Source organism: Phaseolus vulgaris, chromosome 1 (genome assembly GCF_000499845.2).
Source record: "Phaseolus vulgaris cultivar G19833 chromosome 1, P. vulgaris v2.0, whole genome shotgun sequence".
Lineage (NCBI taxonomy): Eukaryota > Viridiplantae > Streptophyta > Magnoliopsida > Fabales > Fabaceae > Phaseolus > Phaseolus vulgaris.
The window spans coordinates 31536893-31561526 of record NC_023759.2 but is presented as its reverse complement, the minus strand read 5'-3'; the positions used below and the strand labels follow the sequence as shown (position 1 = coordinate 31561526).

General features: G+C 33.1%; 1 protein-coding gene across 5 annotated transcripts; it reads right to left on the bottom strand.

The window, feature by feature from the left end:
- Positions 1-414: 414 nt before the first annotated feature.
- On the bottom strand, positions 415-10462 carry LOC137813925 (uncharacterized). 5 transcript variants are annotated; one of them, XM_068616411.1, is made up of 12 exons: positions 10063-10462; positions 9475-9618; positions 8344-9002; positions 7514-7691; positions 7191-7419; positions 6632-6771; positions 6081-6370; positions 5349-5561; positions 4764-5252; positions 2573-3229; positions 1416-1955; positions 415-1230 (listed from the first exon to the last, which is right to left on the bottom strand). In XM_068616411.1, exons 3-12 carry the CDS (start codon positions 8617-8619, stop codon positions 1003-1005), a joined length of 3240 nt encoding a protein of 1079 aa, XP_068472512.1. In that variant the 5' UTR covers positions 8620-9002; positions 9475-9618; positions 10063-10462; the 3' UTR covers positions 415-1002. The 5 variants fall into 5 exon arrangements, with proteins under 5 accessions (XP_068472512.1, XP_068472513.1, XP_068472515.1 ...); XM_068616412.1 differs by having other exon boundaries at positions 10058-10300; XM_068616414.1 differs by having other exon boundaries at positions 9438-9618; positions 10063-10289.
- Positions 10463-24634: the final 14172 nt, after the last annotated feature.

Sequence of the window (24634 nt, the reverse complement as noted above, 5' to 3'; positions counted from 1 at the left end):
AAATGTCCTTTTTCCCTATATTTTCAATTTTTCAAGAACATAATTATTATTATCTTCCTTGTATATTCTTATGCATCTTCAAATGAATTTATTTAAAGAAAGAAAATCTATTTATTTTTCCTGCCAAACAATGTATATATATAAAGAAAAGGAACAGGGAGCAAACTGTTAAGAAATCTATCAGATTCAGAGAACACTCATTCAAATCACGTACTTTGAAACTTTCAACAATAATACCAAACATGCAACAGCTATTCTTTTTCAACCACTATCTTTTCTTGTTACCAAAAGTCTATTTTGCTTAACCAAATCCAGGGAAAAGGACATGAAGTTTTATTTAAAATAATAAATGAACTTGACTTGCAAAGCTAAAAGGCTGAGAATAGCCTCTGATGTTGCTAGCATACAGAAAGCTTACAAAAAACCAACTTGAACAATTATTATGACTTCAAAGTCCAAATATTTCTTTACTAGATGGAACAACATTAATGCAGTAGAGAAGGGTCACAACTCACTGGATAAATATAATATAGTGTGAAATTAAGGGTTGAAGATTGATGGAATAACCCTGATATGGGGCCATACACTGCCCTTATTCGGAAAGAAGTGCCCTCTTATTCTGACATTCTTGAGCCTTGAACCAACTTGAGTCAGGAAAACAGTAACCATGTCTGCCCTTGGCATCTGGTTCAGGATCATTATTGACCACTCTCTAAGTTGAGACGGTTAAAAATGAGTACATAAAAAAAATCTTGGGTCATATACAGAGCTAGTTGGGAAAACATAGAGAAATGGGAAAGACCCACGATGCTAAAAAACTAAAGCTACAATTTTGATTTGAAAAGAAAGGATGTACACTGAAACTATCTATACAGATTAATTTAGTCATTGTACTAAAAGGGAAAGTGAAAAGAGGATAAGAAAAAATGGTAATGCTCAAGGTAGAGAAGAACAGGAAAGAGCCCCTTCTTGCTACTTTATTAGATACATTATTGGATAGCATCAAGATTGCTTCCTGACAATCTTGACACTGCTGTAGAAGCGTTTCAGATCTTTAATAGCCTTTTCCTCAATTTGAATAGAACGAATTGAGGATGGTGTTTCTACCTCAGGCTTAAACCAGCGACTAACTCCAGTTGTTTCCGACGGCGAGCCGCCTTGACCGGTAGCAATGGAAAACCCGGCTGTTCTAGTCTTTGGACTGTGTGAAAGGCTTTGTTGTTTCTTTCCCTGTATGTAAAACAACATCCATGGTTGAACAAAAGTATACACTAGAAGTAGAATAATGCCAAAAATGCAATCAAAAACAAAAATAGGCCAAAATGCACAATGAGCTAATGATTCAAAGCAGGCATTACACATTTACAACAGTGTGATGAGAATAAGAACATGAAAGGAAGAGTTAAATCCCAAACCTGTTGCATTTGGATGTCCCTTAAGGATGGCCGAGAAGGATGGGGAGGGGTTCCTGAAGCAGCCCAAGGAGGGGTACTTATTTCTCCATCAGATACCTGGGAACTACGAGTTGTGGTAACAGGTATTGGGCTGGAAAGAAGAAATGAACTCAACTTTATTTTAACCCCACTGCCAAAATCAGAAAGATCTTCCACCTTATCTTTGCTCCCGGCTGGCTTGTTTATCTTTATTTTGCCTTGTTCATCCTGGATTTCGCGAAGAGAAGCAGAACCCTTCATGAACTTGGCCCCACCCCATGCAGGACCCTCATTTTTTGGTGCTGGGGGAGGAGGAGGAGCTACCTCTTTAGGGGCTTCATCAAGAGCACCACTCAGAAACATAGAAAGACCACCCTTCTTGCTCTTCTTCTTTGAAGCTTTTGGTGAAGGACCCTTGGCTTTCAGCAACTCTAAAGCATCATTCTTCTGCACTACAAAAGCTATATCTTTTGCACCTTGGTCTACTGTGATTTCTTCACATACAGCATCATCCTCTTCCACCTATATAAAATAAAATATAGAATTTTAAGCATTACAAGGAACTGTGCAACTAATTCTAGTTCATAACAGGAAGTAAAAGACAAGAACTTCTTTGAGAAATATTCTGCAAAATATAACAGCATTCGTTTTTAAGATGTTGAAGGTGTTCCTTCAATGAACAATCTCTTCAAACAGGAGTTTCTTGAAAGGTATAACTGGTTAATTAAGACAATAACTTCTATTTAAGTATATCTTAAACAACTAAAAATCTGAAATTGCATATACCCTATTCTAAAATGAAAGTTGTACAAGCCTCAAACCTGATTGTTTTACTAATGAACTACCCAAGCCAGGTACGTCAACAGATTAAAGACTATATGGAGCACTCCGAATTAACAGTGTTCAGAGTTCATATTGCATATCTAACCCAGAGATGTTCATCAAGACAAATACTCTTAAAAAAAGGTCCAATCTAAAACTACAAGTGATCAGTCTATAATTGATTTCATCTAGTACAAGTTACTTCTCTATGCTGAAAACCTTTGAGCACAAAAAATTATAAGCAAGAAAATTAATTAAATGGAAATATAATTTCAACCAATGTTTTCAAATAGTATGATAGCACATTGGAAACCAACCTTTGAATCAGAAACCCCCATGATGTCAATGTCCAACAGGTCCTCCGAGTTGGGAATGGCTTCACTTTTAGAGTAAACAGATTCTATTTCTGTCTGACCTATGTTTGATTTGCCACTCTTTCTCCTTTGTTTCTTTGATAGTTTACCCTTCTTACTGCCCTTTCCTTCTGGTAACATAGAAGACAATTCTTTATTTTGTGACGTCTCAACAGGAACACCTAGCTCTGCAAGTGAGCTTTCAAGTGCTGACTTAGATTGAAGCTTTGCAATCTGCTGGTCATCAAGAAGATGTCCATTAGACAGCTTATCTTCGAGCATCTCAATCTGCTGCAACTTCTTCCTTATAGCTCGGACTACTTTTGAGATTTCTTTATCAGAATCATCCTGGGGCTGTAGAAAAGAATCTACTCTTTGGACTTTTTCCATTTTCAAGGGCTTGTCACGAGTCCTTTGAAACTCTATCTCACTATCATCCTCTTCACTGTTAATGATGGCAGGGAAAGTAGCAGTTGGAGTAGGAAGCCGCCGGTGACTCCATGGCTCAGATGACCTCTGGTCTAGCAACCTCTCGAGGTTAGCCAGAACATCTAGTGATGCACTTGCTATGGTATGTGATGAAACTGTAAATATGTAATCAAGGTTGCGCATGACAATCTCCTGTAACCAGTAAATAATAACAGCTTTAGAACACTTACGATGTAGGAGATATATATGCAGCTATATATATCAGCAAAAAAACAATTAAAGTACAGGGCTAATTACATGGTGATATAATTATACAATGTGTGCAATGCTAGAAGATACCACCCAACATTAACGCCAAATATCTCATAAAGTATACCAGTACAAAAACACTTGCAAAATATGGAGTACAATAAAACACTATCTCTCAAATATTAGCTAATAAATTTAGTAAAGAAAAAAATATTTCTAGTAAACAAAGCATAAGAGACAAAAAACAATGAAAACATGTGACAGTGGAGGTTCAAATCAAATAAAGCAAAGCATAATTCTTCCTACATTTGTCATTTCACTTTCGTCTACCAAATGTGCATGTGATAATTTCAGATGCAAAATACACCATAACATTTTCCCTATTTCTATGATTTAGTGATTCACTTAAAAATGAAGTCACAGTAGTTATCTTTTTTTTGTCCAATTTCAAAAATAATACTTATTCACGAATACTTTGCAAACAATAATATTTAATTACAGTGAATGAAACAAACAATAACCAAATCTAACCAACATAAATAATGCAACTTTGTAGCAAATGAAGAACGGTAGTAGCCATAATTTCATGAGAAGTATTTTTCGTACCATCTCTAGACAATATTTCTGGATTTTTGTGAATGTAGTTTTTTATATTTTTTTATTGATATTTTTTTCAGACAAGTTGGACTCTTTGCCACTTCAGACATATTCATTCATATAAAACTTTCAAAAAAAAATTTGCATTACCATTTACTATGCACTAAAAAATAAACTATGTCCACCAGAGCTATTATGATAAAGAGAAATATTATTAACCGGCAAAGGTTGTACCTAAATATGAATATGTTCTAGAAATTAATGGTCCCAAACCCGAGATAGTACACCTATCCACTTTTTTTTTTAAATTAAAGAAATTAATTATTAATTATATCTCAATAAAAAAATAATTTCATATCAAGTTCTCATAATACTTGACAGAAGTTTGACTATAAAACAATATTGTGATGTACAAAACAACAATTATGTGAATGTGGATAGAAGGAAATCTACTTTTTTACCAAACAGGAGGCCGCAGATCTTGTTTCTGTTGCTTAATTAAGAGAAAGCTTAATGAGAAATAATAAGTACTCTCTTTCAATTTAAGTTTATATTTTTACAGTCTCTGTTTATTAATTGTCTGCTAAATTTATGCAGTGACTTTTGAAGTCATTAATTATTTTCAACTAATCAAATTCAGTTCATGTTACTTTCTTTAAATGCAAGCTTGTTCAAGTTGATATCTTTAAGATGACAAATGTCAGCATTTTATTCATGGTCTTAACTGTTGTGTGTATGTGTGCATCCGCATGTTGGATGCAATGTATTTGAAAACTTTAAGCAATAAATTATATAACGAATAGAGAAGCAAGAACAAAGACAATTTATTTGAAACATTATATACATTGCTAATACTTTGTGCAGTAGACAAGACCAGTACCTCGCAATATTTCTTCAAATCATCTGCTCCAAGAGAATCAGCAATCTCAAGCAGTTGTACTGCATTCCGTGGCTCCACTAAACACTCTGCAGCTACTTTTTCACAGAGGCTTTTTAAGCTGGGGGTAGATCTCTGCCTGCTAGTGTCATTTTGTACACTAGATATCATTTTACTGGAATCTATATCCTCAAATAAAATGTCTTCATTTAACTCTTCCATATCATCCCTGCTATTCAATGTGGTCTGAGAATTCTCAATCATGTTGGGAGGGTAGACAGGTTGATAGAGTGAAGCCACAATTAGTAAATGTGTTTCACCAACTGAAGCTGATGTAGCCTTCTTTACACCATGCAACCGAGTTGCAACAAGGGGCTTATCCTTACCTTTCTTCCCATCCCACATGTAAACATCACCTGTAGCTGTAACAGCGGCAGTCCAGTACTTTCCAGCTGATATGTTAACCATATTTCTTCCACACATAGCATATAACTGTTAAAATTAAACAAGAGGGGAAGTGTTTTTAGTCAACTTGTTTGTCTCAGGGAAATGAACACAACTGAAGAGAAAAGTTTAGAGAATTGGAACCTGTTGGCATCTAAGATCAGGATCAGAGGAGACCCAATAAAATAATGCGCCATCATCTGTAAGGGCCATGCTGTGTACCATTCCAGCAGCTATAGAAACCACATTAAGCCGTTCTTTGCGGTGAAATTTTAAAGGAGTGCTTCCACTTTTCTTCAAGTTCCTACTAACTACTACACGTTTTGGAGTAACAAGTCGATGACCCCAGGTAAATACCTTCAAAAAATGGAAAATTAGAACTTAAAAGATGTAGAAAGTACTGTTATCTCCCCAAAAAAAAATGACAACACCTATATATAACAGTTTTTTATAAAATTAACAAGGAAAACTCTAATGTTTCATATCCATGTTATATGAAAAACACAAGTTGTTGAACTTCAGTATAATTTTGGTATAGAACAAAAATAAACTAATAAAAGCAGGTCTTATCCCTCCCTGTAAAATGTGTATACACCAACACTGTATATGCAGGAACCACAGGAAGAAAATAATTAAAATTGCAGTTACCTTTATAATTTCAAGCGTTCTAATTAACTTTTGTGGCTTCTTCTGTTTATAGGTCGTATTTTAGGCCAAATCTATGTAAAGTGTTTGGTGTCTTACTTGCAAGACACGAGTCCTAAGGTCCTAAGGGAGCCTATAACTGTACCTCAAATATGAAGATGGTAGCTAGAGTTTCTTACAATTAAAAATCTTGAAATTTTAACAAAATGACAATAGTCCGAAATTAGTTACCTCTCCATCAGATCCTAATACAATTGTGTGATATTTTGCAGCAGAAACTCTGGCCAAAGTCTTTCCCTTCAAGGATTCAACCACATGTGGGGTGTAATTAGATGCTGAGTTTGAGGTGCCATAACCAAGCTGACCCTCCCTGTTACAACCCCAAGTAAAGACTTCACCTAAATCAGAAACTACAGCCGTGTGTTTATTTGCTGCAGCAACAGCAACAATTTTTGACCTCAAAGAAGATACTCTACGAGGTGTGGGTTGTGTATCAACAGAAGGGTACCCAAGCTGTCCCTCTACACAACAATGAAACAAGAAAACACATGTCAATTATGTCTTTCTCATATTTCACACTGCAGAACAAAGAATAAAGAAAGACTAATTCTTTCTCAGTTACACAGTGTTGATTTGTAGAAAATCACAAGTACACTTTATAAAACAAAAGGAGGGATGAGGGGAAAAGACCATTTTGATGCAGTCCAGTAAAGTAGTTTACTTTACACAGTAACAACACACAAGACTTAACTTATATAAGCATGAATATCATCAAGTTTTACCTCTATTGGATCCCCAAGTGAACACTTCCCCGCCCTGAGTAGCAATAACCGTATGATGCTTAGCTGCAGCAATTGCCATCACTCTACGGGAACCCAGACCAGAAGTCACTTGGCGGGGAGTGATGACAGCAGCTTGACCACTGCAATGAGTATAACAATATAAACTCTGATTGAAAATTGTCCAAAAGCATGAACAGAACAATGACATACCCCCTCTCCATCCCTCATCCATAAAAGGTTCAAAAAAGCATGTAACTATTTGCAAAAACAATAGCTAGCAGTAAAACTGGAATAAGTTCCCATTTACTTCTGCTGTGAAATTTCTAATATAACAAGTTAGCAAAATGAAAACAAGGCAGCCTTTTAGTAATAATCAATAAAAACTGGGGAAAAAAGTGAACACAACTTTTTTCAAATCAAATGGCCCTCAAAGAACTCAACATTATTAAGGAACTTACTCAACCAACTTCTTTTTATTCAATGTTCATAATCAATAAATAGTGACCAATACACACAAAAAGCATGTTCGTCTAGATTCACACTAAAACAAACCACATACCTGTGTATATCAAAATCAGGATGCCCTAGACGGCCACCCCTTCCAAATCCCCAAGTATACACTTCTCCACGAGCAGTGAGCGCCACACTATGGAACTTCCCTGCAGAAATGAGCTTTATGAATGAACCACCAAGTGAATCAACTTTGCATGGTAACTTCTGAATATGCGCATTTCCAGTTCCAAGCTGATAATTTGCACCACTGCCCCAGCTAAAGACCTCAGTTGCCACTAAATAAAGATACAATAAAATCAGACTGTCATCCTATATGATCACTTTAATGGTGACAACAATCTAAAGCAGTCAAAAAACAACAATCTATACCTGAACTTTGTTCATTTCCAAGAGCCTGAAATACAGAGCCAGATAAGAGATCTACAGGTATTCGAGATTTAGAGTCCTCCAATGTAATAGAGGCACCATGCTGAAGAAGGATGCTTGCTGCAGCAAGATGACCAAAATGCAGAGCCCTGTGAAGGCTACTCCATCCTGATTCTCCATCCTAAAAACAACACAAGTTTTTTAATTAATGGATTCAGAGAGATAAAGCCATAGTTAAGGGAAGGAACATCAGCAATTCATTCCAATCCTAAGCAGCCACTCTCCACTCATTGGGATAAGTAAAACTGAGATGGTTTATCCTTATACAGTATACGTTGTGGATTACACACCATAAAATAATAAAGAACCTCAATTACAAGAAAGCAATCTCAGAAGGACATTTCATTTCCTTACAAGTTAGGTTTCTTTCAGTCCCTAAGTTTTGCAGCTCAAAAAATCAATTAGACATCCATCACAATAATGCCATACAATACAAGTTAAACATTAGAAAACTCTAAATAGAACTACCTTCGTAGGAAAATTTAAAGTCATGTTAAATTATATAGACATTTTTACATTTTCTGAATTCAATTAAGAGATCATTTTAGTAGTTTAACAATCAACTAACCACCATTCACTTTTTGATGTGCAGGGGTGATTCTATAACAGAGAATTACCAACACAAGGTATAACAGAGAAACAATTGCACTGTATGGTCTTGACTCTTTAGAACAAAATATGAAGGAAGTAGCAGAATCAATGTTATAAAAAGGGTAAGCAAATAGATGCCAAACTTGATAACTAGAAAATGCTGAAAAGAGAAATTATCTTACCCGGGCATCAGGATCTGCACCAGCTGCAAGAAGCCTCCTTACAATGGGAATATGGTTTCTCCAACTTGCAATATGAAGAGGAGTCAACCCAAAGGTGTTCCTCAGATTAATATTTCCCCCACTCTTCTTCAATGATGCCAAGGCCAACTCTACATCATTTAGAGATCCTTCTCGCACAACAAGCCACAAATCCTTCTGGGATCCAACACATAATATTTTGCGGCCTGTTATATGCAAATTCTGCTTTTGTATTTGAAGGGAAAGGGCTACTTCCATCACTACCAAATGTGATTAGTTATCTTTGACAATATTATATCATAGATCAGAAAGATGACTCCAACGGCTCAGCACTTATATTCCGCTCATCCACCACCTGATATGTCAAGAGCTGGATTCTCGAAAACTACTTCATCTCCAGAATACACTGGAACATCCAACAAAAATAGTCCTGAACCCAGTCCACCAGTCGATTTTCACAAATCCATGGTAATGTAAAATAGTAACCAAAATATCAGCTAGAGATATCCAATTATAAGATGAATTGGCTCTTTTTAATCTATCACTAACATCAACATCATTGCAGCCACCGTCTTTACTGTACTCTCAGCTAGCAGCAACCATTGATAAAGCCCAGTATGGTTCACATGCTACACGGAAATCTGCCATAAATAGAAACACTAATAATGTAATTCGTCTATTGGCAAGACAAACGCTACAGGAAAACACTAATTTTTTAGGAAAAAAGACATAAGCATGCACAAGCAAGTAAAGTCCCTTGGAACAGACAAGTAAAGTCTCAGTATACAAGCAGCTAAGAACAAACAAAAGACATATTGAACAACTAAATTGATCCTTTGAAGGAAAAAAAAAGCATAGAGCAAAATGTACTATAAACGTAACTTCACAACAAAATTACATCAACACAACAAAATAAAAATTGAAACCATTTTTCTACAAATACAAAATCCACTGGCCCAGTAATTCACAAAATTAAAAACCATCATCCTGATTATTATAATTCAAACACAAATCATGAGACAATGATGCAACCCCCTTATAAACCTAACTTCTTTGGAAAAACGCTACACACATACTTGTAAAACTGTAGATCTCTCTTCTAACTGCATATACCTGTGGAACCTGACTTGTGGGGTTCCCATTTTCTATAAGTCTTCGTGTGATGCACCTAGGCTCCTTTCACGACTCTTTTTCTCTGCGATCTTCTTTTTCTTACTGCATTTCTCCCTTTCTGTTCTCGGTGTTCTTATTTCTTCCCTGTCAAAAACAAGTAAGAATGAAAAACCAAATGCCATGAATCTTCATTCAAGATAAGCTTCACAATTGATCCGTGCACTCAGAACCCAATTCATCACTCTCCCACCCAACCACCATTTCCATAGTCTATATTAGTCCCAAACACTGAATCAGGAAATGACAACAACCTCAAAAGAAACACCATCAAGCAGCACATCTCGAAAATCATAACAAGAGCAAAATCCAACCTTTCAACAGAAATCACAGGCCCAAAATTATCTCAACAGCAATGTAACACCAACCCACACAAAACATTTCGCTGGATCGTCCCACCATACCCAGAAAATCATTTTACACAAAAAAAAAATGAAAAATTGAAGAAACCCAGATGGCGAAAAATCAAGTAAAGTGATACCAGAATCAGAAGTGAAGAAAAATGGTAAAAGAATGGAAAGGTTACCTTACCTTACCCGATGACGTGGAGAGAAACAAACCCAGAACTCAGCAAGGAATAATTAAAGAGAAGTACGTCACAATAGTTAAGCTGAAAGAACTATAAATGGTGATGATTTTCGTTTCCAAAGAGTATCGAAACCCAGAATATACCCTCTCTCTCTCTCACACACACACACACACAAACCGTGAGACCAAAAAAATGGCATAATAAAAATAAACTATTTTTCTTTCGTTACAAAATTTGTATGAAGAGAGAGAAGACATTGAGAAAGGGAGAAGAAGCGGTCCCATCCATGACGGGTAAATTGGGAATTTCAGAGGGCCTTTGTTTGGACAAAAACACCCCTGACTTGCGAGACTTTGATTCCAACGACGACGTCTGGTCTGGGGACTAGGTTGTTGTGGCTTCTCCAAACACTCAATTTTTTTTCCGCAAAACAAGTGTTTCAAAATCACACGTGGCAGATTTCTTATCTGACGCGTGGTTAGAAAACCTGAGCTGTAGGACCAAACAAGAAAAAAAAATTATTTTTTATTTTTCATACACATAGACATGCATGCTTTGATTATACCAATTTAAATTAAACATATATTCGCCAGAGTTGATTTCAAAATAAATTATCATATAATAAAATAGTATATGATTTTATAGTAATTAATTTAAAATCATTTATAATTAATTGAAAATTTAAAAATTATACAAATTAATTATTGTATTAGCCGAAAATATTTTAGACAAAGTGTTTTGTGTGATTTCTGAAGTGATGAGCTTTTATATGCTTTTAGAGTATGTTTTAGACAAATTATTTGTATTAATTTACAAATATTAATATAAATTATAATATTATTATATGTTTGCATCGTTCAAATACCTCAACACAATAAAAGTAAAAAATTCAACCTATTTTCTATTTTAATTTTTAATTGAAAAAAGATACGCACAGTCAGCTTGAGATAATAACATGTCGTGTCTTACCAGCTTTACCCTCCCTAATCAAAATGTATAATAGTTTTACAAAAATAATTTAATATAAATGATTAATTAACATTACCCTTAAATAAATATTGAAAAATATCTGTTAGGAAAAAATCTATTTATGGTATTAAATTATAGAACAGTTAAATATTATTTTTAGCATTTAGTTCTTATTTTACTATTTCAGTTTACTGGAGCATTAGTTAACACATAACATCATAGCAAAAATTATTAATAAACAATTTATAATTCAATAGGTTGGTGTATTAGTTAAGCGAAATGTACTTATAACAAAAATCATAGTTAAAATTGCTAACGAATTAGTCTCTGTTAAAGAAAAATTGTGATAAAATAAAAAAAGATTAACTAATGTTTTAAATATATTTATTATCAATTTCCTTAAATAAATGGAAAGAATATTCTGAAGTAGATTCTAAAAATGCAGAGGAGATGTTTCTGTTTTAAAATATATTTAATGTATTCAATCTTTTAGGAATATTTAGAATTTATAATATCGTGATCTGTAATACATATTGTAAGAATATATGTTGACTAGAAAAGGTATAAATTGGCAGTAATTAAAATTTTTAAGAGAGAATTTTTTTAATAGAACTTCCTGTCTTTCTTTAGACAAATTGGTTCATAAATTTGAATTCAATAATCCAAAGAATACTTAAAGAACTTCAAAAATAATATTGATTATGATATAAAGTATTTAAAGAATAAAAAATGAAAAAAAAAAGTTAAGAAAAGAAGATCTTACAAATTATTTATACTTGTTAAAGAAGTTAAGATGTAAAGAAATCACTTAACATTCTTATCTAATGATTCTATTTAAGATAGCTCACCTCAAACATAAAATCCTTTAAAGTTCATGCACAAAATTTTACATTTGATTTTTTTACACAAGTTTATTAAAGTTGAAGCACAAAAATTTACATTTGATTCTTTTACACAAGTTTATCAACAAAATTGTATTAACTCTTTTCTTAAAAAGTTACAGTTAAATAAAAAATTTTCCTAGTTTAATTTCATAAAGACATTTTTCCGTTTTAATCACACAAAGACATTTTTCCGTTTTAATCACACGTAAATCTTGAAGATTTTAAGAATGTTTGTGTACCGACCAGGCAGTCGGGAGTAATGACGTGGCAGCAAGCGATAATATAGGCGTGTTGAGCGGAACACCTGGCTAACAGAAGGGCAGGAAGTCGGGGAGCTCGCGTAGTCGCCAATCATTAAGTTGGCGTGCTCCGATCTCTAGCATATCTAAACTGGCGGTCACCGGGTTTGTGTCGTAATCGCCAGATGCGAACCCAGGCGACTAAGTGATCAGAGATCGCCGAGAAGAGGACATCGCCGAAAGATCAGGAAAGCTTGTTCAAGGCTTTCAAAGGGCACAAGTGCGAAGGATGAAGTTATCAGATGATCATTCCCTAGCTAGCCAGAGGTTGAGGCCAGGGAACAGCTTACCAGGACATGCACGGTGAAGCAAGTGAAGCAGATCATGATGGCGGCCGGCGAGAACACAGGGAAGGTGTGCATGGTGACACCCCGTACTCGCCACACAGAAGAGATCGCGCTCCAAGGCAGCTATACACCGAGTTGCTCCTCACCTGAGTAACTTAGTCGAACAGCCTGAAGAGTAAGAAGTGACGCTCAAGCAGAGGACGTTCCAGATGGTGACACGTGTACAGCTGGATGCGAGCCACGTGTCCAGAGGTGTAACCGTCAGGAGAGAGAAAGTGCACAGGTATATAAGGGATTCTAACGAACTTCTGAGGTACGCGCGTTTAGAACACTTCTTTACGCTTGTGAGAACTTGAGTACGCTGAGAGAGAACATTGCACGGTTCCTGGAGTTCTTAGTTTTTCTCTTAGTATTTTGGTGGTTCAGTCACTGACTTGAGCGTCGGAGCGCGATCGACCGCAGCGGCACCACTTTGTCTTTTGCAGGTTCTTGAGGAGAATCGAGGTGCGAAAGACGGAAGCAAGCGTGGTGCAAAGTCGATCACAGAGGAAGATACCTTTGACGTGGCAAGGCTCTTGCTCTCTGGTCAACCGGCAGGATCAGTTTGAAATATTTTGTAATCTCTTATTATTTTCAAAAGGCACTCTTCTTCTTTCACAATGAGATTGAACAACAAAATGATAAAAATTGTGTAATTTAGTATTGAAAATTCAAAAAATAACAAATGCATAAAAAATTACATAAATGGGTAAGTCACCATTAGTGAGTACAATCTCAAACACTACAAGAAAATCATGAAATAGAAACCAATTTTTAGACACCAAAATAATTAGTTACAATAAAAACTAAAATAGAGACCATTTTAGAAACTAAAAAAAAAATTGGTTTCTAAATTAGTTTCTATTATTTTCTATTATTGTTAAATAGTTTCTAAATTGGTATCTATTTTAGTTTCTAAAATGGTCTCTAATTGGTTTCTAAATTTGGTAGCAAAAATCTTGGTTGCTAATTAGATACCAATTTAGAAACTATTTAACAATAATAGAAAATAATAGAAACTAATTTAGAAATCAAATTTCTTTTTAGTTTCTAAAATGGTCTCTAATTTAGTTACTATTGCAACTAATTATTTTGGTTTCTACAAATTAGTTTCTATTTCATGATTTTCTTGTAGTGAAATATTCAAAACAACAAAAGATGTATAGTGTGAGTACAAATTTCAGTTTAAAACAGATATTGTCAACAAAAAATACGACTTTTATGTAAAATTTGAATAAAAGTAGTCATCATTCATACGACTTTAATTAAGCTCACTAATTTGCCTAAATTATTTTTAATAGAAGTCGCAAACTTCAGTTCAAATAAAATACAAAGAATTTGTACTTAGGGTTGGCAACTTTAGTGTATTTTATTTGAACGGGAGTTGTCATCCTAGTTGACAACTTCAGTTGAAATATTTTTTTTCCTCTACAAAATAAAAATATGCATATAATAATTTAGAAATTAATTTAAAATTACATGAACTAAACAATGTTGTGTAGAATTCCATTTATAGTATATAATTTCAAATTTTCAATTTTATTTTATTTAAAAAATCATAAATAAAGTTGAAGAATTAAAACTATTTTTATCTTTCTAATTCTTTTGTTTAGTTTTCATGTGGAAGGTTAAACTCTTATGGGTTGATTTCACAATTAATTTTGAGGTTATGTGGACTAAAGTTTTATTCTTCAATATTTGTAATAAGTTACGCCAAATGGTGTAGTCTTTTTTAGTTCTAATTTCTATTATTGGAATTATTTTTGAATGCATGTTAATGACTCAATTTTGTTCTTTAATTACAATTCTTGTTCAATTTATGAGCAATATCTATCTTTTTAATTTAAGAGGTAAAAGATAAAATCTTACAAATAGACGCATGGAGATGAATAAAGTACTCAATGAATTAGTGGACGCATGTTTCATTAATTAGATTCTATTGAATTGATTGACTTTGGTCAATTCAATCTTATTTGGAGATTGAATGAATAATATATATGTCCACTGATCAAGGATTCACTGCCAGATGAACTTGAGACTCGACCTTTTTTTATCTTCTTACTTTTATCTTTTAATTTTTTGTTCAAACAACCACATAACCACCTTTTAATTAGTTGTTCTTATTATCTAACAATTATTGTAGATGATATATGAAATGTGTCTTACTAATATTATACTTAATATATGTTCATCTCTTTTTGCAGACGATCCATTATAGAGTCTTCTACTGGAACACTTTTATTTGGTTGAAACCACATCAACCAAACTCACTTTAACTCAATCTCTTAATATTATAATTATTTGCTTATTATTATCTAATTCACTTACTAGCTTAAACATTAGAGTATTATTTATATATGTAACTTGATTCAAATCATTCTTAATTTTTTTATCAAACTGAAGTAATTTCTTATTGCAATTCATAACTTAACTCATAAAGATAAAATACAACAAATATTGTTTATTTATAAGGCAGTATTTAAGCGATGACAACTTCCTGTGATATATGTGTGTATGTATGTATGTATATATGTATGTATGCATATATTTTGAATGTCATGTTGCTCATTAAGTTTAGTCTTGGCTTTAGCAAGTCTTTCCTATGGTGATTTTTTCTTCTTCTGAAAATTTAATCCACTGCATTAAATCCTTGGGAAGTCCCAAACTTGTGTAACTATTATTTTCTCAGGATGATTTGGAGGATGAGAAATCACCTTAGGTTTCAGCGAGAAATCAATATTCACATGGTTATTGAGACAATAAAGAACTATGTCAAACTTTCTGGAAACTCCTTTAAGAATGACATCTTCGATTTTTCTGTTTTGAAATTCTTTAAAATTAGTTCGCGACTAACAAAAATTTTGCAGCCTATTCAAGTTGTTTGGAGTTTTCATCAGGTTAGTTGGATTAAAGTCAATACAAATGGTGTAACCAAGGTTTTTCGGGCCTTATTGCTTCTGTTAGGATTTTAAGAGGTAGTATGAGAGAGTTTGTTGGTGCATTTTCTTCCATCTTGGTGTTCGATCGTATATTTATGTTGAATTCATGGAAGCTATCATTTCTACTAAACAAGATCAACATGTTGGATATTGTCGCTTTTGGTTAGAGAGTGACTCTACCTTGGTATGCCTTACTTTCTCTTTTATGCATTTTCATCTTGTTCCTTGGGTTATACGTAGTAGATGGAATCACTACAACATTTTTTAGTTTAGGCAACGCTAAACTAGACCAAGAGTATAAAATTGTTTCCTCAACATAGTAAATGTCACAGTTTTAAAGATGTGGCTTAAAAATTATAAGAAGCTACAATTTTTAACTCGTTGACACTTTAAGCCATAGTTATAAAAATGTTAATATTTTAAGTCACGATTATCTACGCGTGGCCTTTGGGGTCTAAGAAAAAATTGAAATAAAATATAATCTAATTTTGCGTTCCCGCTCTCGTGAAAAAACGAATGCACTCAACACACAATACATTGTGTCTCTGTTTCCCTCGCGTTCTTTGTGTTTTCTTCCTCGCTCTTGCGTTCTTCCTGCTTTCTTCATCACTGTCTTACGGTCTTTCTCACTCACGTTCTTCCTCACTGTCTTGCATTCCTGTCTCGCATTCTTGTCTGACGTTCTTCCTCACTTCTCATCTAGACAACATTGAGCTTTGGTAAGTTTGTTTGTCATCTTTCTCACTCTTTCATCTATATAATTTAGGGTTTTTTTTGTTAGGTTTTTTTGAATGAATTTTTTTTATTGTTTGTTTGGGGTGTCAAAGATTTTTAGGGTTTGGAGTGTTTGGAAGTCTCTGACCTCACAACACCGAAAAAAACTTCATATTCAACTTTGGTGCTTAACGCACCACTGCTCAAGGTGTTGTTGCTCCTCAAGACATTGCTTTGGTTGCCTTTGATATTAATTCTTTAATTTTTTTATTATTTTATTGCTTTAATTTTTACTTTTCCTTTTGTTATTAAGTTTTTATGTTATTAGTTTCTATGTTTCTACCGCTTACTAAACTAATTTGTCAAGAATAACGTAGAATTTTGTTCTAGATATTATTATAGCTATATATTAATATATATTTGAGGGAAAGTCAATTCTTCAAAACAAAACCTAAAAATTGTATCTAACTTTTCTTCCAATTTGATTTCATACTGTTAGGCAATATAAGCAATTATGAATAACTCATTAGTTAGTTAGCATGCAGATTAAACATTAAAGGATTGGTGGAGTGGTAGTTGGAAAGAACATATTATAATTTATAATTTCTTCTATATTTAAGTTCATTTGTTTTAATGGATTAACAAGAGCTTATAATCACGGTCCTCGTTCTAAGCCTAATATTATATATAGAGACAGATTCTCGTCTCCTTTAATGTTTAAATTAGTGCACTAATTCATTGACTTGTACCTATGGAATAAATCTATAAGGGAATGTGGAATATGTAAATGTTCTCTGTTGCTCTAAAATTAAGCTCCATGCTTCTTTGTCAATGGGAAAACTCACTAACCGAAAGGATTGAGAATGTTACAACTCAAATTTATTTTTAATGGTTTTAATTTTTTAGCATTTACTTTTGCTCACACTATAAATTTTATTCACTAAATTAACTAATTCAATATGAGAAAGACTAAGTGATTTGTCATTACTTATAGGCTTGTTTCAGAGGTTTTATTGTCTCTCTGAATTCAATTTTTCTTATTGTTATTGTGTAGGTTTAGTTCTTATTTATTTCTTTGAAAAATGATTATATTTTAGTGCCATTCAATGACCTCAAATATTCTAGGTGCCATATAGTTAAAGCTCACATTCGTGTGAAGCCTGAGTAGTTTAGGCATGCAACATACCTCTAAATACAACATACCTGACTCTGGCTTTTTTTATTTATATAAAAGTTTGATAGCTTTTTGTGCAAGTTATTTATTGGGTCTTCATTGCTCAGAAAAGAAAAAGAAAAAGAAAAAGTTGCCTATATTTAGACGGTTGATAGCAGAGTTTCAAATTCAATGGGTTTTTTTTTTATGAAATCAATAAATAAAATCAATAACAAAAATTAAAGTTTTACAATTGAAATTGAAATGTAAAGGGTAGTTCGATGAATTGTGCCTTCATAGCCGATTGAAATTCTTTGAATGTTGAGATGAATTGTGGAAGCTTCAATGGAGGAGGCGTGCAAGGAGGCGTGCAAGGAGGCTTATTTGAAGCTATGGATTCCTTGAAGGTGCATGCTAGGTATGAAGAGTGACTGGTTGGACCATATCACTTGAGCTAGGTAGAGAAGAAGACTAAAGTGTCTATCCTAAGGAGGCAAGACAAGAGTGAGAATTTGGCTAGCAACTTTGGCAGCAATTTCACTCATTCATTAATCTTGTAAAAACATGAGCCAAACACCTCAATTTATAGGAGTGAAGGCTGAAAATTTTGGAGCCAAAATTTGAAAATTCAAAATAAAACTCTCCAATAAGAAGGTGTCTTGTGCAGCAGTCATGCTTTCACTACAAGAAAATCATCAAACAAAAACCAATTTTTAGACACCAAAATAATTAGTTGCAATAGTAACTAAATTAGAGACCATTTTAAAAACTAAAAAAAAATAGTTTCTATTATTGTTAAATAGTTTCTAAATTGGTATCTAATTAACAACCAAAATTTTAACTACCAATTATTTAGTTTATAAATTTGGTAGCAAAAACCTTGGTTGCTAATTAGATACCAATTTAGAAACTATTTAACAATAATAGAAACTAATTTAGTTACTATTGCAACTAATTATTTTGGTCTCTAAAAATTGATTTCTATTTCATGATTTTCTTGTAGTGTTTCCATGTTTAGCTCACACCTTCCATGCTAAATCATCTCCACTCCTAGGTTGCCATATGAACGTCCATGTGCTCCATGCCAAGGTGATTTTCGTCCTCCAATATACCCTAGACGTTTTAGGGTTACATTGGGCTCAAAGAAGCCCAATTGTTACCCTGACTAGTCAATTTTAACCCTAACTATACCTATTTTACTATTGGCCCAAATACAAGCCCAAAACCCTATGCTACTTGGCCCAAATATTTGGTCCAATTATTTTATACTACTAGGCCCAATACATGTCCCATGAAATCCTAAACAACTTTATACAATTTATTTAAGCTAAAGCTTGACCCAAAAATAATGTTGCAGCAAAAAATCAATCTTCTTGTGTTCTTCTAACCAAAGCTCTAGTTTATGTTTTGATGATTTGGAGGTCTTCTTGGATATGTTTGTACATTCCTTCACCCTAGAGTTGTCCTCTTGATTGAGCCTACAAAAGCCCAATTAGACCCATATTTGCAAATAAATCAATAAACAACCTCTAGGTCTTCATCCTACTTATTATGTGGTTGTGTGTGGCTGGGGGCTCAACCATCAAGTGTGTCATTCACATTGTCTTTTTAGGAATTGATCAAGTAAGTATACCCATTGGCTCCATGTATCTTCACATCATCAAAGCCCTGAATAAATGATTAGTTCAATAACCTTTTGTTGACTTTGTCTCGTTATCATATTCATTAATATGAAGTTTTTAGTAACATTATATTTTGGTCCTTTATTACATCCATGAAAGATGCCACTATGATGAGAATGTATGCAAACTATTGTCTAACTTTCTTGCCTATAGAGAGATATTTTTATTTTCTCTTAAGTAAAACATCTATACTTTATTCTATATTATGAATAGTTTAATTCGTATGTTGCTGTTATGGTAATGTTTTTTGAAAAAAATCAGCATCCAATTGGAACTCTTGTAGATACAGGATATTGGATGACTTCATAAAAATTAAATTCTTTAAGTTTCATATATTCATGTGAATGTAGCTCTCTGTTTTATGTACTACCTTTTAGATTTCTTTCTAATTCTTGGTGTTGTTATTGATGAAACTAAGAAAGAGACATAACTAAGGGAAGCAAATAAAAGTAAGAGTGCTTAAAGAAATTAGGATTGATTTACTACTGACATTTTAATGACCTTTTTAGAAATCATCTTTCCACATGTTCAACTATATTTTATCTCAATCTTTGTACGTCTGATAACTATTGAAAGAGGTCAGTTGTGTGATAAACAAACTTAACTCATTTATCATTTTAAATATTCAAAGCATGTTTACTTTTTGTTTATTTAATGGTTAAATATATGCTGGAAATATTTAGATTCATGGACCTAAATGTTTTTTGTTTTTATTAATCCTTATTGATAAGTTTAGGCATCACCTTTATAAAAGTCTATTTTAGTAACGATTTTACCTTAATTAAATTATATTAGTTTTTAAAATTTGACTCAATTCAATCAGTGTACAATTATATTTAATTATTGTAATAATCGAGTTAGTATGATGTATGGTAGGTATTAGGTATTGCAAGTCTACTCTACAATTCAGATTCATTTATTTGTTCCCATTTTCTCTCACCAACACACATACTAGTTATTCCTCCAAGAACTCCACTTGCTAGCTCCAAGTCAAGTTCTATAACTTGTTATTAACTCATATTAAATTGGAGGAGAACAAGTATTTATCATCTTTTATTCTTATTATTGTTCAAACTTATTAATTATTTTGGAGACATTTACAATATATGATGATTTTTTATCTATTAGATTTAAGATGGTGGACAAAGAGTGGACTAAATTTCCAAGGTTTCGTAAAGAGTATATTAATGGTGTTGAGTTATTTTTAGATTTTGCATACACTAGTGGAAGACCTCAAGGAATGAGATTTTGTGCTCTTGTTCTAAGTGTAGAAATCGTTGTTGGACAAGAAGAGATGTAGTCTATGATCATTTAATAGCTATATGATTTCTAAAAGGATATAAAATTTGGGTAAACCATGGGGACGAAATATCATAGTTGCCTATTATAAATGATGATGACATGGAAGATGATATTGACAGCTTATTGCATGATACATTTAGAAATGTGATAGAAGAAAATGGTGGAAACGATGGTCCTGACGAGGAAGAAAAAAAAATCTACAATTTGATTAATGAGGCAAAACAAGAGTTATACCCTGGATGCGAAAGTTTCTCTACTCTTTCTTTCATAATTCGATTGTATCTCTTAAAATGTCTTCGTGGGTGGAGCAATGCCTCATTTTCTAACCTATTACAATTATAGAAAGAAGTCATGTCGAATCTAAACATTCCTGAATCCTTTAATAAAATAAAGGCCTCAATTAAAGATTTAGGCCTTGATTATAAGAAGATTCATGCAAGTCCAAATGATTGTATGTTATATTGGAAGGAGAATGAAACTGACATTTTTTGTGATAAGTGTAAAGTTTCAAGGTGGAAGGAATCTTGTGATGTAAATTTTGACTTACAACAACAACAAAATCAGCAGAAACTGCTTTCAAAAATTTTGAGGCACTTTCCATTAATTCCTAGACTTCAAAGGCTATTTATGTGCTCAAACACTACAGAGTCAATGAGGTGGCATGAAGAAGAGCGGTCAAAAGATGGTAAATTGAGACACCCTGCTGATGGTGAAGCTTGGAAAGACTTTGATAGACTTTATTCTAATTTTTCTTCTGAGACACGAAATGTAAGACTTGGTCTAACAAGTGATGGCTTCAATCCATTTAGGACTATGAGTATATCACATAGTACTTGGCCAATCATGATGGTGGTGTACAATTTTCCATCATGGTAATGCATGAAACCCGAATACACTGTGTTGTCACTATTAATTCCTGGACCACAATCACCAGGAAATTATATTAATGTGTATTTGCAACCACTAATTGAGGAATTAAAGGAATTATGGGAAATGGGTGTAGAAACATATGATATCTTAAGAGATCAAAAATTTCAAATGCATGCAACTCTTTTGTGGACTATCAATGACTACCCTGCATATGCTATGTTGTCAGGTTGGAGAACTAGAGGAAGGTTGGCATGACCATGTTGCAATCATGACACATTCATCTTACTTGAGACATAGTCATAAGATGTGTTATATGAATCATCGTGTCTTTTTACCACCAAATCATGCATGGAGAGTTAATAAAAAGTCCTTTAATGGAAAGAAAGAGTTTGGATTTGCACTAACTATGTTAGAAGGGATTGAAATCCTAAAAATATTAAAGGATTTCAAAAATTATTTTGGAAAGAATAAAAAAAAGATGGCCCGTGGAAAAAGAGATCAATCTTTTTTTAGTTTCCCTATTGGTCACAAAATAAATTACGACATAATCTTGATGTAATTCACATTGACAAAAACATATGTGATAATGTTATTGGAAGTCTTTTGGACATTCATGAAAAGACAAATGATCATATTAATGCACATTATGATTTACAAGATATGGGAATTAAAAAGAATCTTTATCCTAGGGAGATTGATGGAGGTCGTGTACAATTTGCAAGATCTTGTTTTTCAATGAATGCACATGAAACGTCAATTTTTTGTGGTGTTTTAAAGGCTTCCAAATTACCATATGAGATTGCATCAAATATTTCAAAGTGTGTGAATGTTAGTAAAAAAAATTAGTGGTTACAAGACTCATGATGCACATTTCATGCTACACTACTTGTTACAAGTTCCAATAAGAAGCATAATGCCTCATGTAGTGGCTAACCCTTCAATTCGTTTGGGGTCCTTTTTTCCCTCTGTGTCAAAAAGTGATCCATGTGCAAGATTTGGATTTCTTAGAATCTAATATTACAGAAGTACTTTGTCAGATGGAGACAATATTTCCTCCTATTTTTTTGACATAATGGTTCACTTGCCTATCCATATAGCAAATGAAATAAGGTTAGGTGGGTCGGTGCAATTTCGATGGATGTATCCAATTGAGAGATATTTATGCAGACTTAAAAGTTATGTTCGAAATAAAGCTTACCCAGAAGGTTTTATTGTTTAAGGGTATTTAGCAGAAGAAGCTTTGACACTTTGTTCAAGATATTTGCATAAAGGTGTAGATATAAGGCTGAATAGAAAAAGGATAAATTATGAGGGTAATGATTTATGTGATGTAGATTTGTGTGATTACTTTTCAAGTAGTGGTCTTCCTTTGGGGGGAAATAAAAAAGGTAAATCATTTTCTTTGGATTTTACATCTAAAGATCAAGCACATCGATACCTCTTATTCAATTGTTACGACTTAGACATATACATTAGGTATGATAATAGTTTTTTTTCTCATTTTCTCAATTATAAATTATAATTCAAATCACTAACAAAATGTGTTTGTATTTATAGAGAGTGTGATGATATTTTAAATAGGAAGACTAAAAGAAGAAAGTGGATTAAGACGGAGAACCAAAATCAAGATTTTAGTGAATAGTTCAAAGATAGAGCCATGAAAGACGACATATCACTTCCACTTAAAGAATTCTCTTATGGTCCTAATAGTGTTGCAAAGAGATTTTCAGGTTACCTCATCAATGGTTATAGATTTCATACTACAAAGAGAGATGCAACACACAAAACTCAAAATCCTGGTGTAACTTTGGTTTCATTGACTCCAAGTTATGCAAGTTCTAAGGATGAAAATTCTAGGATAGAACATGTCACTTATTATGGGGCAATCAAAGACATAATTGAGTTACATTATTATGGTCATTTGAAATTTGTGATGTTTAGGTGTGATTGGTTTGAGGGTGGGGAAGACAAATATGGACTTACATGTATCTACTTTAACAAAAAATGTTACCAAAATGACCCCTTTGTGTTGGCTTCCCAAGTCCACCAATGATTTTTTGTTTAAGATCCTTTTGATATAAATAGAAACTATGTTTTGAAGACAGTTCCAATAGACAGTTCCAATATGTCTGTCACTATAGCTGAGAAACCTTCTAAACATTTGGACAGAAAATTATTCTGATGATCTTGATTTTGATGACACTTTGTTTGACTACATGGACTAAGAGGAGGATTGTTAATGCTGATAGGATGACAAATTGTCTGATGTGAGAATTCTTGAAATTTAAGTTATAGAATGTATAATTTTTGTTTATCTATCCTTATTATTATTTTCAGTCCACTTAAATTGTATTCTTCATTGTTTGTTATAATAACAAACAAGCAAAATGAAGGAAAATTGGAAAACTTTTTGTGAATTTGGCTTGTTTTCTGTTTTCATTTTTAATTGATATGTTTTCTCAAAACTGCCATATTGTTTTCTATTTTTTCCTTTTATATCATGTCTTCTTGCATTCAACACTTTAAAATATGCATTCAAAAACTAAATTTTACTTTGTGGTCTTGTTATATTCTATAGTTACATTCTCTTACATTGTGGTCCTTCATATAGCATGTTAATAAGATGACTAATTATGTTTTGCTTTAACTTCCATGGTGGTATATCAAATTATTGTTTTCACATAATGAATAAGGAAGCAAACTTAAAACGACATATGAATGCTCAAGACAAGATTCAAATGAGTGTTGCAAATTTGGAACCTCCTCTCGTAAAATCAAGCAAAAAATTGCTAAGAAAAATGCAAATCAAACGTGAAAAAATGACAAGTAAAGAATGTACCACTGCACCTACTATTGTTGCCCAAAGACAAGTGAGCTTGCCTAATCTTAAGGTAAGTGACTAAATAAATTTGGACAGGATGCTTAATTAACAAAACAAAATGTTGCAGTTGCAAGTACTGTTCAACATAAAATTCATAGTCAAAACAAACATTGATTGGAAGAATTGACATCTAAAAGCATCAAACATAGACAACTCCCAGAACCAAATATGAAATCCACGAAAAAGACAACAATTGCAAGTGATAAGTCAAAGGAAAGGCTACAAGCACTTGAAAGAGCATTGACTCAACTTAGTAATTCTAGTGCCAATGAATAACTTGAGCAAAAGGGAGTCTCACCAGAGGAGAATTCTAAGAAAAGACAATTGCCTATGAAATTAGTACAAGTTGAAGTTGATAGTTCAAAGGTAAAAGGTCAACTTAGAAAAAAGACAAGAATGATGGATGACAACTCAAAATCTAAGGAAGGAATAGTGATTGAAGATGTTGAATCAATGACAAAACAACAACACGCTCCTAATAAAACACAAACAAAAATTTTGTCCATCAATGTCAATAAATCAATTTCTTAAAGAAAATGGAAACAATAAAAGTGA

Bases quoted from the DNA above. Each gene is read 5' to 3' on its own strand.
- LOC137813925 (XM_068616411.1), bottom strand. From the start codon at position 8,619: ATGGAAGTAGCCCTTTCCCTTCAAATACAAAAGCAGAATTTGCATATA. The intron at 7,692-8,343 runs GTAAGATAATTT...TGTTGTTTTTAG, and splicing joins GTGCAGATCCTGATGCCCGG to GATGGAGAATCAGGATGGAG. The intron at 5,253-5,348 runs GTTCCAATTCTC...TAATTTTAACAG, and splicing joins CTGATCTTAGATGCCAACAG to TTATATGCTATGTGTGGAAG.